General features: G+C 53.1%; 1 protein-coding gene across 1 annotated transcript; it reads right to left on the bottom strand.

Annotated features, from left to right (window-relative positions):
• Positions 1-4,562: 4,562 nt before the first annotated feature.
• Positions 4,563-12,923, bottom strand: FAM58A (family with sequence similarity 58, member A). The gene is made up of 5 exons (XM_008577043.1): positions 12,742-12,923; positions 11,070-11,202; positions 8,815-9,042; positions 8,087-8,244; positions 4,563-4,648 (listed from the first exon to the last, which is right to left on the bottom strand). Exons 1-4 carry the CDS (start codon positions 12,909-12,911, stop codon positions 8,236-8,238), a joined length of 540 nt encoding a protein of 179 aa, XP_008575265.1. The 5' UTR covers positions 12,912-12,923; the 3' UTR covers positions 4,563-4,648; positions 8,087-8,235.
• Positions 12,924-14,228: the final 1,305 nt, after the last annotated feature.

Genomic DNA, 14,228 nt, shown 5'->3' with positions numbered 1-14,228 from the left:
CATTACTCTATGGATTTTTTTTTTTTTTTTTTTTTTTTTCCTTTTTGAGACCGGCCGCACCTCGCTCAGCCAGTGAGCGCACCGGCCATCCCTATATAGGATCCGACCCCGTGGCGGGAGCGTCACTGCGCTCCTAGCGCTGCACTCTCCCGAGTGCGCCACGGGCTCGGCCCTACTCTATGGATTTGACTCCTCTCATATAAAGTCCTCAAATAAGTGAAACCATTCAGCTCTGTCCTTTTGTGCCTGGCTCATTTCACTGAGCACAATGTCCTCAAGGGTCATTCACGTTGTAGCGTGTTGGTGAGAGTTTTCTTTTTAAGGCTGAGTAATACTGCATCGTATGGCTGGACCACACAGTGCTTATCCACCCATTCATGGATGGGCACTTGGGCTGCTTCCACGTTGTGGCTGTTATGAATAATACTGCTATGAGCACGGGTGCACATATATCTCTTCGAGACCCTGCTTTCAGCCCCTTTGGGTGTGTACCCAGAAGTGGGATTGCTGGATTCTGTGGCAGTTCTGTTTAATCTTTGAGAAGCCGCCGTGCTGTTTTGCACAGCAGCTGCACCATTGTACGTTCCCATCAGCAGCTCACGAGGCTTCCAATCGGATTTCCTCTTCAACCCAAAGCCGTGGAGAGGAAGCCCATCCTGTCCCTCATCCACTTACTCCACACGCTCCCTTCCCGCACTCGCCAGCTACCTGTGCGTGCACACACCCGTGGTCCAGCTCCGGAGAGCCAGGAAGGCAGTTCTGTGGCCAAGACTTGCAAAGGACCACTGCGGTGATGGCACTAAGGCTCCCCTCACCTCATTCCATGATGTTTCTATTTCGCTGACCCGCACATCACCCTTTTAGACTTGGCAGCACCAGAGAGCGCATTTTCCAGGGAAGCTGCCAAGAAAGGACAAAAATGGCTTCAAGATTCCCTCCAACCAGCAGCATCCATACTTCTAAAACAGGCAAAAAGACCAATGGCAGCAACCAGCAGCCAGCCAGGCAGCTGCGTGCCTCCGCTTTACTGGGGCATGAGCGTGTCTTTCACCGCAAGGCTGTCAGTCCAGATTGGGCGCTGCTCCATACCAAGAGGGCTGGCACCTTATGGAGAGATGTTATGCTCCCCACAAAGAATCGTGAATTTGTGTCTGTGACTTCTCTTTTCCAGGGACTTCTGCTATCAAATATGACCCAGGTTCCCATGGGGGAAAATCAGTACTTAGCCAAATGGTTTGGGGCAAGGAAGCCTACAACAGCCGAGCCCTGGGAGTAAGGCTCGTGTGGGGGTCCGGGGAAGGCCCATGTACGGTATCTTGTAGCTGCTGTAACAAAGTGCCACAAACTGGGGGGCTTAGAACAGCAGAAACTGATTCTCACAGTGCTGGAGGCCAGACGTCCAAAATCCAGATGTTCGCAGGGCCTAGCTCCCTCTGAAGCCGCTAGTGCTGGGTGTGGCCAGCACTCCTTGGCACTCCTTGGCTTGCAGATGCATCACTCCAATTGCTGCCTCTGTCACCACGTGGCCTTCTCCCCTATGTCTGTATCTTCACATGGCATTCTCCCTCCATGCGTGTCTGTCTCTGTGTCTCCTCTCCTCTTCTTAAAAGTCACTGCATCAGGGCCCACCCTAATGTACTCACCTCCACTTGATTATACCTGCAAAGACCCTATTTCCAAACAAGATCATATTCACGGGGTCCAGGGGTTAGGACACAGACAGATCTTTTGGGGGACACCATTCAATCCATTATGGCCAAGAAGGAAGAGATGTGCTGGGTCCCTCCCAGGACCGAGTTGCCCTCCTCCTCCTTCCACTGGGTTTATAGGCCAAGTAAGGGTCAGCCATTTGTCACTTTATGGTAATTAAGACATGCTCTGGACTAAAAGCTCCTGGAAACTTCAGGTTCTTGAAAATCTTATCTCAACCTTTTATTGCTGAACTTTTTAAAACCTAAAATAAAAGAGATGGAAGGATGTATATCCTTAATCCCCATTATTTTTTGCTAAAGCCTTGGTAATAGGAAGCAAAAACAATAAAAAAAAAACACCTGTCACACTAACTTTAATTTCACGATGCAGAGGAACACCGAAATAGAACAAGGCTTCATCCACACTGTTCCAAAAGTGAAACATCTGTCTGAATTCAAGTTGCCAATAAGCACATGGCCAAGGGCAGTGCATAGTCAACGCCAAAGAGCAGGCCAGGAGAGGTGCTTTTAAACAGCAGAAGACGGGAAGGAAGGCGAGAGAGCACAGCTGCCCTCGGAGGCTTGCTGGCTGGCCCCTCAACATCCACGCTCCACACTCGCAGCCCCTGCCCTAGGCCACCGTCCCCATCCTCAAAGGCCTCTGGTTGAACTGGGTGGACAGATGTGGGAACAATACAGTGGAACAGGGGAACTCTGGGGGTGGTGGGGCCCAGGGGAGGTGCCATCAGCCCAGTCCAGGGCAACCTCTCATTCACCACTAGAGATAAGTAGGAACAGATGAAGGAAACTTAGGGGCAGGAGGGCCAGGTCAGCAAGCACGCAGCCTGCAAACGGCACAGACTCCTCAAGGAGCGACAGGGACAAGGATGCCACCGCAAGGGTGGAGCACTCGGCAGAGGCAGTGGCTTTCCATCTGCGTTCCTCCCTTTCACCTTTTCTGGCTTATCTGGAAGAAGCACCCACGCCTCCCAAAGCAGGTCCATGGTGTATCACCAAACTGACGGCCCCAGTCGCAGTGAGCACACCCAGAAAGTTCCAGGGGCCTCGCCCTCTCACAGTGCCTCTCAGGGCTCTAGTAGCCCGTGACAAGGCAGCAAAGGAGGCTGCCTTTGTATCCGGAACAATCCAGAATGACTCTCTTAACCAAACGTGCAGAGGCCTGGCCCCAGCTCCAGGCTGTGCTTGGCGTCCTGGGCGCCTCATTTCTCCTCGGCAGTTCTCACCACCACACTGTGGGTCTGCTCATTCTGTCTAGTCTCTCCCTCCTCACAGGGAGAGCAAGGGCTTTGTCTGCTCGCTTCGCTGCTATGCCCCCAGCTTAGACCGGGACCCACTACATGGTAGCTGCTCAATAAATGTGGCTCCGTGACTGATTGGTCTCAAAAAGCTTACAACCGTACAGCTGAAACACGAGCCCATGCTAAGTTTATAATCAAAACCCACAGGAGAGTTCCACTAAACAGATGCCAGGCCGGCGAGGACAGGCCTGACCACCAGGAAGGCTGGGACACTGGCTCGGAGTCCTTACACTGTGGACAGGTAACATAGTCCCTTTGTAATGTCCAGCGAGCCTGCTGCCTGATTTGTCACCAATGTGTGACTGCTCCGTCCACCCCCACCAGGGATGACAAGCGAGACCCATGTGATGTAAAGTGCTCACCCAAAGCTCCGGGGACAACTCCAAGCATTACCCCACCCCCGTACCTGTGGGTGTCAGAGCCCACTCTCCTGTGCTAGCAACACGGAGAAATGTACAGAAGTTGCCGGGACAGTCCCTGAACACTACACATCTTGTGCTGAATGTGTCAATCCCAGTGGAGGAACCCAGGAGCACAGGCGGGGTGTGTTTTCTCACATGCCCAGGAGAGGTCCTTTCTGAAGAAGTAGCTTTGGAGCAGGTTCAGAAGGGGTGCTACAGTTTTGACTCTCTCCAGACTCCCCTTCTAGATTGGCTACCTTGACATTAAAAAAACCCCCCTTACTACTTTTAGTTGCATTTTGATCAGGTCTCCCCAGGCTTGCCACCTGATGGCAGTGTTCTTTCCAAAACCAATGCTCACCTGCAAGCAGGCCAGCTCCTCAGCCCTGCCATGTTCCAGTGCCACCCTGCCAGGCACTGCAAGCCAGGAGGAGTGCAGAGCGTCCTGGGTCACAAGGGAAATCGAGTCTCTGCCGCTGCCCATAAACCCCCAATGGGCAGCACTGGCTACCGAGCAAAGACAGGGGTCTCCGCTGATTTACATCTTTTATTTATTTTTTTTATTTTTATTTTTTTTAAAGATAACCGGTAAGGGGATCTTAACCCTTGACTTGGTGTTGTCAGCACCACGCTCTCCCAAGTGAGCTAACTGGCCATCCCTATATAGGATCCGAACCCGTGGCCTTGGTGTTATCAGCACCGCACTCTCCCACATGAGCCACGGGGCGGCCCTGATTTACAACTTTTATTACACAAAATAAAATTCCATCTTTGTTGCACATCCATACTTTCTGTAAATCTGGCTTTTAAAAAATCCTTAGGGGTGCAGTCCCAGCTGTTCTCTGATTTTCCTTTCAACAGCATCATGCCTCAACTGCAGTCAGAGTCCTCTCAAAGGACAAAAGCAGATGTGGCCACCTCGGCTCGGCTGCAGACAGTGCACTCCTGGCCCGCCTGCTGGAGTCGCAGCTCCTGTCATCATCTGGACCGTGGCTGCTGGGGACACTCAAAGCAGAAGCATCTCCGGCAGCACAACTGGTCCTCCCAGCTGGTCCTCTGGGAACCAGCCATTATGGCGACATGGTGGCACCATCCCCAGGCAGCCAACCATCCTGGGCTTCTCTTTGGGCAGGCCTGGGCCAGGGCCTTAGGGGATCTCTGTGTCTATGGTATAAATCTGAATGAGATCAGACACAATATTACCAATGATTGGCTTGGTAAGGTCGTCACTAAACACCTAGAAAGAAGGAAAACAGGTTCCAATTAGACATCCTCTGTGCTCAACAAGGCACCAGCCACTATGTGCAGAATCACATTTCACGGGTGGGGAAGGGGGCATGGGGACTCAGCTATCCATGACAATGGTGGCTCTCCTGCAAAGCCTGTTCAGTTCCAGCCTGTTGAGGGTGATCAAAGACTTTATACTAAGAAGAGAACATTCCAGATGGAAGAGGCCTTGGTGACTGCCCAACCCAGGCAAGAGAGGAGACTTGTCCAAGGTCACACAGTGAGTTGGTGACAGAGCTGGGCCCAGAGCACAGGCTCCTGCCTCCTGCCTGGGGCTCTCTCAGGTCCAGGATCTCTGGGGATGTTGGTGAGAGGAAAGGGCAGGGGTCCCATTTCCAGAAAGAGGCAGGCTTGGTAGCCAGGACCCCACCCCCACCCTAGCCAGGCCCTGAGGAACACTGGGACCTGCTCTACAGCCTAGACATCCAGACCAGGACAAGCAGCTAAATCCTCAGGGGCCCAAACCAACAGGGGTGTGCAGCATGGGGCCAACTCACAGGCCTGGGGGCCACACCCTGCTCTTTGGCAGGCAGGCCTGGCCCCTGGGGGTAACCTCTGAGCCCCTGGAAAATCCTGCCTAAAGAGAGCATCTTGTGCACCTGGGGCCTTGGGCCCTGCCAGGTAATCTGCACCAACGACATAACTCAGGGTGGGGGCCTTGGGCCACGTGGTACCACCTGGACGCGTGGGTGGCTGGAGCCTGAGTGACCAAGGTCAGCCACACAGGCGCTCCACGCCTACACGACTGGCCCCAGTAAAAACCCTGGACACCCCTGCCTGGGTGAGGGTCCCTGGCTGGCAGTGCTCCACACATGATGTCATACACTGTTCCTCACACTCCGTTGCTGGGAGAGGTAAGCACTGTCCAGGCGACCCCCAGAGGGGACGCCTGGAAGCTCGCACCGATCTCTCCTGGAGCCTGTCCTGTGCCTTTGCTGATTTCCACCCGTGCCCTTTCACTGTAATGAGCCACAACGAGGGTGACAGCTGTCCTCAGTTCTGAGAGTCCTCCCAGAGAATCACCGAGCCTGAGGGTGCTCTTGGGGACCCCTGGCCACAAGAGAGATAAAAGCAAAGCAACAAGCCCCTGGTTGGATGCTGTAGCCACCCTGTACCAGGGAGACTGCCGCCTGGGGAACCAAGGCACCAATCAGGTCAAGGTCTTGGGCCAAGCCAAGGCAAGTTCTGGACCTGAGTCTATTGCCCCAAACCTCTCAAAGAAAGCTAGGCCCCTCCACAGACTATAAGCTCAGGTGGGAGACGGTGACCTGGCAACCCTCTGAGCCCTGGCTGGGGAATCACAGCCGTCTCACACTGGGCTCTGGGTGGAAACAAATCTTTCCGAAAAACAGGCTTGCTCATCAGGGTCCACTATCTGTATGCTCCTAGAGACCCCAAGCCAAGAAATAACCATTAAAAAGAATCTAGGGCCAAAAGGTGGAAGCAACGCCAAGTAGCCATCAATGGAGGAACGGAGAGAGAATGTGGTGCTGTACAGCCCTGCAAAGGGGTATTACTCAACCGTAAGACAGAAGGAAACCCCAAAACACGCTACAGCACAGATGACCCTTGAGGACACTGCTCAGTGAAAGAAGCCAGTCGAAAAGGACAAATCCTGTATGGTTCCACACTTATGAGTCCAATTCATAGAGACACGCAGTAGAAGGGCGGGAGCCAGGGACTGGGGGAGGGGCTGGGGAGTCATTGTTGGGGAAGATTGAGGTTTGGTCTGGGAAGATGAACAAGTTCTGGAGGTGGATGGCGGTGATGGCTGCATAATGTGAACATACTTAATGCCACTGAGCTGTGCACTTAAACATGGTTAGCGTGCTACATTTTATGTAAGTTATATGTCACCACAATTAAAAACAAAAAGTCCAACGCAAGTAACAACCCTGGAACACCTGGTAGCAGAAGGGACACAGCACCAAATCCTAGGAGGAGACACTGCTTCCCTCTGGGACCAAGAGCAGCTCAATCCACCTGCTTGGGGACATCAACTTCCTATGCACGGATGGCACCTGTGCTTGTAGGACAAAGAGTAACAGTGGCTGGAAGCAAGCAAATTCTCCCTAGCTGCACGGAAAAGGCTACGGAGAGCACTTGGTGCAGCTTCAGCCATGGAAGTCTCAGCCACAACATGTGACAGCCTGCGACACTTCTGACCCCGCTGCCTTCCCGCTGGTCTTGAAAGTCAGAGGCAATGCCTCATGTGCTTGGCACGAGTGCCCTCGGGTGCAGGTGGGCTTCTCACAAAGAAGTGCATCCAGCTCTTGTGCTGTGCCCATGGCAGACAAGGGACAACAGAGGCTGTCGCTACAAGGGGTAACCAAGAGCACAAGAGGAGGAAAAGGGGTTCGAAAATCAGCTGTAAGCTTCCCAGCGCCCGGGCAGGTAGGCCTCCCTGGGAGCCACTCATTGCAAGGCATGTTGCCTTGCCTCACCAGCCAAGGGCACACCCGGATCCAGAAGCTCCCGGTACACACAGCCTGAGCCATCCAGGAAAGGCGAAATCACATGGGACAGGCTTTACGAAGAGCTCGGTGAACATGCATTTGCCACCCCAAAAAGTGCAATTTCTTCGCAGTCTGAGCAATTGCTGGGCGAGTCTGTGCTGTCCAGAAAAGAGCCCCATGCTAGAGCCACTCCCTGGCTGCGGTCGGCCAGTCTGGCTCATGCTCCCCTTGGAAGGGCTGAGCATGGGGCACAGAGGCAACGCCGGCACACCAAGTGAAGTCTCTGAGCATGTGAAGGAAGACAGAGTCAAAAGAGAAAGGGACGGGCCAGCCCGGTGGCGCACTGCTACAGTGCGCCGCTTGGGAGCGCGGTGGCGCTCCCGCCGAGGGTTCAGATCCCACATACAGACCGGTTCCCGCTCACTGGCTGAGCGAGGGGCGGGCGCAACACCGAGGGTTGCGATCCCGTTGCCGGTCCCGGTCCGGTACGGGCGCGACACTGAGGGTTGCGATCCGTTGCCGGTCACGAAAAAAGACAAAAAGGAAAAAATTAAAATAAAAAGAGAAAGGGAGGAGAGCCAGCAGAGACAATAGGAAACAGGTGATGACACAGGAGATCCATGCAGCTCAGGGACCAGGACCACCACAGCCACCAGATGTCCTCAGAAAACAGAGCCAGGAAGTGGCAGCTCCTTCTGCTGCCACCTGATCCCAACTGACAGGGACACCGCAGTCATATTATCTAAAAGTCCCTGAGCAGCTAAGCATGGAACAACACTTTCTGTCCACATGGATGCCCTTTTAACCCCACACCCTGGGGGGGTTAACCTGGCCCAAGACTGGGACTATAAGCACCTACTGTGTGCAAGGTCTAGACACTAGAGATGTGGCAGTAAACAACACAGACAAGATCCCCGGCCTCGGGCACTTACAGTCTGGTGGGGTGCAGGATCGGCCAGACAATTATCAAGAGAAACCAGGAAAGGCTGTGGTCTGCCACAGAGGGCAAGCAGGCCAGCGAAGAGGGCAGCTCTTCCACCGGGCAGATCTTAACACGCTCTCTACAAACTGCACTTCAGATTCAGTGGGTCTGAGGGAGGTGGAGAATTTACCAGTCATCTCACATCCACATACCTTCCTTATACATCTACCTACCGCCTACCTCACCCGTCTTCTATCTCTCAACTATCTACCCAGCCATCCACCTGTCTCTATCATCTACCTGCCTACCAACCACCCAGCCACCTTTGGAGAGCAGCCCATGTGCTTCCAATGGGCAGCCAACTCTATGAACCTCTGACCCATGACAAACTCCCACTCAATTCAGTAGAAGTATCTGATGATCCGGGCTTAGCTCAGTGGTTCTCAACTAGGGCAACCCCATGCTGGGACATCTGGCAATGTCTGGATGGGGGCCAGGGCTGCTGCTCAATATCGGACAGCCCTGACACAAAAAATGATCCAGCCCCAAACGTCCACAGTGCCAAGGTAGGGAGCCCCTGCCTCAGATATCAGAACGATATTTTCAAGCTTCCATATTCCCAAGTAGCCCATATCTTTCTTCACGGATAATTAATAAAAAGAAACTGCTGAGCACCCAGTGACAGGGACTTCTGAAGGGAAATGGGGTACAGTTCGGTGCCCCGAGCAGCCACCTCACCTGCCACCAGGGCTTCCCGGCCTCGGCCTCAGCGGGCACCTCAACTCCGTAGACCTGCAGGGCCAGGTAGAGCACCGCCACGGCTATGTGCTGAGCCTGGAAGCGGAGGCACAGCCCCCCATGGTAGCTGTCCCGCAGCAGGGCCCAGGCTGTGATGGCGATGGGGGTCCGCTGCCACCTGTAGCGGTTCAGCCAGTTCTTCAGGGAAATCAGGTAGTGAAGCAGGTACTGCAAAGACACATGGCACATCAGCCCGTCTGCCTTCCAGTCTGCCTTCAGTCTCCCTGCCACACTGCTCCCTCTGCCTGCCAGCCACTCTCCCTCCCCGCCACTCTCCCTCCCCATGCTGTCGCAATCAGGTCACCTCCTTGTTTGAACCCTCCAAAGGTTTCCATGTCACTTAGGGGAAAAGCCACAATGCCATATGCTGGCCACCAAGCCCTGCCTCCCTTCTCAGTCCCATTCCCCTCCGTCCCAGCCCCACCCTTGCGTGTCTGCACGCACCAAGCACACTGCACCTTGGGGCCTTTGCACCGGCCACTCCATCTGCCTGTGATCATCTCACCCCCATCCCAGCCCCCACCTGCCTGCCCACTCTCACCCTCTGGGTCCAGCTCTGGGGTAAGCCACTCAGGCTATTCCCAATGGCCACCCCCACTGCAATTCCTCTCCATCACAGGACTCTGCTCCAGCCACCATGGGAAATCATTCAGGGTCTGGTGCTCTAGAGAGCAGTGCCCTTATGTACAGAACATAGGGCACTGCATCCCACGTGCCCAGCCGTCTGCAAGGGCATATGCTTTCAGGAGGAGTAGAGGCTGGTGACGGCATTTTTCCACTTAGTGCCAAGACCCTGATAAAGTAGTGCCATTCTCAGCTACATCTTAACGACCTTCGGGCTGAGCTGTCGGCTCCTGCTCTCAGCAGACAGACGCCCTACCCAAACCTCATGCAATACAGAGACGCTGGGGAGCGCACCCTGGAGAAGGGATTCAGGCATTACTTCTTACCCCATCCTGAGACTCTTCCCCTGACTAGAGGAAGGGGAGGGGCTGGCAGGCTCCCAGTAAGGCCAAGCCCCCAATTCCTGATCCCAAGACAGACCACATATCCTCCGTGGCCGAGCACTGCTCTTTGCTAAGCCCCGTCAACTTGACAACTCCAGCCCACAGCCACCAGTGCAGTGCCCACCTTCCTCCCACACACCAATCAAGCACTGTGCTGACTCAAACACCACTGGTGTTTGTCATGGGTCAGAGGTTCATAGAGTTGGCTGCCCGTTGGAAATCCAAGACCAGAGGTGTCCAGGGATTAGAGAGTGAGTGTGGAAAGGTGGGGTGAGATCAGAAAAGGGCAGATGGAATTGTTTTGTACCTTGACTCTGATTGTGGATGCATGAAAGCAGACATGGGATAAAACTGTAGTAAAACTGGGGAAACTGGTAGACTGTGTCAGTGCCAACATCCTGGCTACGATACTGCAGTAGAATAGAATTTCACAGAGGGTTTCCACTGGGGGAGCCTGGGCAAAGGGCACATGGGACCGCTCTATGTTATTCCTTACAAGTGCGTGGGAATCGACAATTATCTCAATAAAAAGTTCCATTAAAATGAACAGAAATCGTAGTCCAGAGCCCCAAACCACGACTCCCCTCGTCTTTCTCGGCAGGCCATCCTTCTGAACTGCCTGTGGATCTGAGGTACCCGAAGTACCACATCCAAGTGTTCCTAAAGTTGGACTTTTGCCTTTTGCTGATGTTTGAAATGGTTCTTCTGTTGAGACTTATATGTCCCTAGAAGTTGAGAGTGTGTCAGTTAACTTGAGCAACTTGGCTTTTCTCATGGGTTTCTAAGCATGGCTGAGCTGGATGCAAGCTCCAAGGCAGAACAGCCACATATGGTGAGAGGGACATTGGCAGGTCACAAAACCAGCTCTACTTCCCTGAGGCTCAGCAAGCACACGCTTTATACGGGCCACGGGATTCAGGGGGCCGCTCAGATCCCAGCCTGGGGCCACAGGCGAGCAGGCAAAAAGGCAGAAGCTGAAATTAGAACAGCTGAGAAAACCCGTGGGAGCCAGCCAGAGAGGCCAGCCTACCCAATCACCGCACGCAGAGGCAGGAGGCCAGTTCCCAGGTATAGCCTGCTCTCACCGAAGTGTTGTGCTCCCGGTATTAGCTGGGTTGCACTTTCATGATAAAGAACAGAGACCACAGTTCAAGCCTCTCAAAACAGTCACCAATTCCCAACACGTACCTTGTGTGGGTGCTGGAAGGAGACCTGGAAGCGCAGGACCCTTAGCATGAGGAGCTCACACTGCACAATGCTGTCTCGGAGCTCCCAGAAGCGGGAGTCCAGCTCCAAGGGCTCGCTACCTGGGTTAAAGTACCTGGGCAGAGAAACGGCATGCTTACCGCGGCTGTCAGGTTTCCCCTGAGAAATGCGTGGCTCCAATTGGTCAAGCTCTTAAGTCACGTGATGGCCAGACACAAACTACAGTGTCCTCCTGCTGTAGATTAACACAGGGTCATTTTATTTATCCTTTATAAAATAATTCTTCATCTACATGTCTAGAGTACAGAATGAAAACAGTAGCCAACAGAAGACAGAAACTGGTTCCCAGTTTTTGCCCGATGGGCCATCCCCTGTCATTCAGCAAGGTGTCACGTGCAGAGATGGGCCCTTTGCAATGGTGCTGGAGGGACCAAAGCTCTAGCACTCCGAGGTGGTTGTGCCTCCTGTCACAGCCAGCCTAATGCTGGGGAGAGTCTTCATTGCCTGGGGTGGCAAATCCCAGGGCTCTCACTCCAGGCCCAGGAACAGATTGAAACATATCATGAGAATGAGGTACTCAGAAAAGTGAGCGCTTTTCAGTTTTATACTTCCAACATTGTCTTTCCTTCCTTCCTTCCAGATCTTTCTGTCCTTACTTATACTGCATACGTCCACAACAGCCCCCCACCTCCACAAGATCCCCAAGATGGACATGAACAGGACTCACACTCAAGTGATCAAAACTCTCTGCCAATGATTCATCCTTCCAAGCTGCTTGCTCACTTTCCAGTGTCCCCACAGAAGCCCCTCCCCCTACCCACATATAATTAGGGCTGCACACAATTTCCCCTTCTGCTGCTCCTCCCTGCTGGGGACCAGACAATGACAGGTAGACTTCATCCACCCTCCCTAAGCTCCTGGCCTGTTTTTGTCTTAGTCTCTCCCTGTACACTGTGAACCTGTCATGCTTAGGGGGTGGGAAGTGCTCTTCCATTACCTGCTTATTAAAAAAAGAAGAACAAAATTGTTTTCTTTCCTAATGATCAAAGTTCCTGGAAAGACCCATGACTCACAGCTAGTTACTAACTTTCCATAAATCTTGTCCCCCCACCCACATCCCAGGCCTTGGCAAAGCCTGCCCAACTGGCTGGGCCCGTGTCCTTCCCCGGCAGGAACATGACATGCCCACAGCAGGGCGAGAGAAGTTCATGAGCAACTAGGACTCAGTTTCTCACACCAGCTAAATAAGACACTGGGTCCACACCCTCCCCCTGTGGGACACATGGGACAACCTAACTGGGAAGGAGGTGCTCTCTCATGCCCTTCTGCCCCCAGCCATCCCTGTCCAAGATTCCAGATGAATCTTCTTTGACATGCCTCTCCAAGTCCTCTCTGCTCAACCTGCCTCTGCTCTCCATCTGGCCTTCAAGGCTTCCCATAATCTGGCCCAAGCTCCCCTGGGGCTCTTGACACCAGGCTCCTTCCACCTTTATTGCTAGCGCTTCCGGCACTCATTCAATGCCATCCCAGTGGTTCCTTCTAAGCCTGACTGCTGGCAGCTGGAGGGCAGGGCTCAGTGGGAGCCTTCTCTGCCTTCCCCTCCAGGGTGGACACCAGGAAGTCCTCCTAAATGCCTCAGCCCAGAAGCCATTACCTGTTGGACACATTGATGATGTCACGAGTACGCAGGTGCTGCTCCTCCACTTTGCCAGCCAAATAAATAGAAGACATGGCAACCAGGTAAGGGTCATAGGCGTCCAGGTTGGTCTCACAAAAGAACTTATGGTAAATGGTGCAGGCAGTGGCAATGGGAATGGACTGCATCCCTAGCTTGACACCTGCAAAGGAAAGCAGACAGGAGAGTACTTCAATCAAGTGCTCACCCACTGCTCAAATGAAGGAAGATGCTGGGTTAGGGGTGCACACCCACATACGCCTGCTCAAACAAGACCAAGAACTTTCAGCATAGCTGATAGCTGCTGCTGGGTCTTTCACTGGGTCCCCAGGCTTCTCAGACTCTAATGGGCTATTGAAGCCCCTGGGGATGGTGTTCAAAGGCAGACTCTCCTTCAGTAGGTCTGAGGCTCTGAGATTCTGCACTTCTGACAAGCCCCCAGTCACTTCCATGTTACAATCTGCAGGCCACACTCTGAGAAGCAAGGAGCCCAACTACTGCACAGTTAGCAACTGGCATATCAGCTTCTGCACAATTCTTGGAAAGGACCACACATTGCCGTGCATCTGTTGTCACCGCAGCAAGCATTTAACTACAGGTTGCCCACCCCACAGCTCACCTAACCAAACCCTGCTAACATGATAGAAGGGAAAAGGCCTCTGAGCCATCAAACGGATGCCACAAATCCCCATGTTACAGTTAAAGATTATACTCAGCACTGGTTTCCTAGTCCACAGATTTAAAAAAGCGAGAAAGGCAAACAAGGCAACTGCTAAGGGCAACCACAGGCAGAGCAGAACAAAAGCAGCATTTACAGCCACAGCCAGGCACCAAGGAAGGAGACCCAACACGCTGAAAAGTGAACAGAACTCAAAAACCAGAGCACACTGGAATGGATTTATTTAGGGGTTAAAGCCCTTCTTCACCCTACCCCTGGACAGCTCCTAAGGAAATCCCTGCACTGGGTCACAGAACCCAAACAAAGTCACAATGACCAGGGTTAACAAGAAAAGGTTAAATGACATCCAATAGACTGATAAAAGAAGGTGGAGAACAACCAACAATCAATCGTCAAGATTATGTTCAGCATCCTCTACCTAACAAAGTGGATTAGTTCCCTATGGCTGCTGTAACAAATCACCACAAATTCAGTGGCTTAAAACAACACACATTTAAGGGCCAGCCCGTGGCTCACTCGGGAGAGTGTGGTGCTGATGGCACCAAGGCCGCAGGTTCGGATCCCTGTATAAGGATGGCCGGTTGGCTCACTTGGGAGAGCGTGGTGCTGACACACATTTATACTCTTAGAATCCTGGAAGTGAGAAGTCCAAAATAAGCCTTAGGGGCTAAGATCAAGGTGTCAGCACAGCTGGTTCCTCTTGGAGGCTCAGGGGGAGAATCCGTTTCCTTGCATTTTCCCTGGGCTCCCTGGGCTCCTGGCCCCTTCCTCCACCTTCAAAGCTAGA

The sequence above is a fragment of the Galeopterus variegatus genome, unplaced genomic scaffold, assembly GCF_000696425.1.
Source record: "Galeopterus variegatus unplaced genomic scaffold, G_variegatus-3.0.2 Scaffold1442, whole genome shotgun sequence".
NCBI lineage: Eukaryota > Metazoa > Chordata > Mammalia > Dermoptera > Cynocephalidae > Galeopterus > Galeopterus variegatus.
The sequence above is the reverse complement of the archived record's forward strand: the minus strand, read 5'-3'. Positions and strand labels throughout refer to the sequence as shown.

Excerpts from the sequence above, each read along its gene's own strand:
- FAM58A (XM_008577043.1), bottom strand. The coding sequence starts at position 12,911 with ATGCAGTCCATTCCCATTGCCACTGCCTGCACCATTTACCATAAGTTC. Across the intron at positions 11,203-12,741 it reads ATCATCAATGTGTCCAACAG|GTACTTTAACCCAGGTAGCG; the intron begins GTAATGGCTTCT and ends TTCTCTGCCCAG. Across the intron at positions 9,043-11,069 it reads CCTTCCAGCACCCACACAAG|TACCTGCTTCACTACCTGAT; the intron begins GTACGTGTTGGG and ends GTGTCTTTGCAG.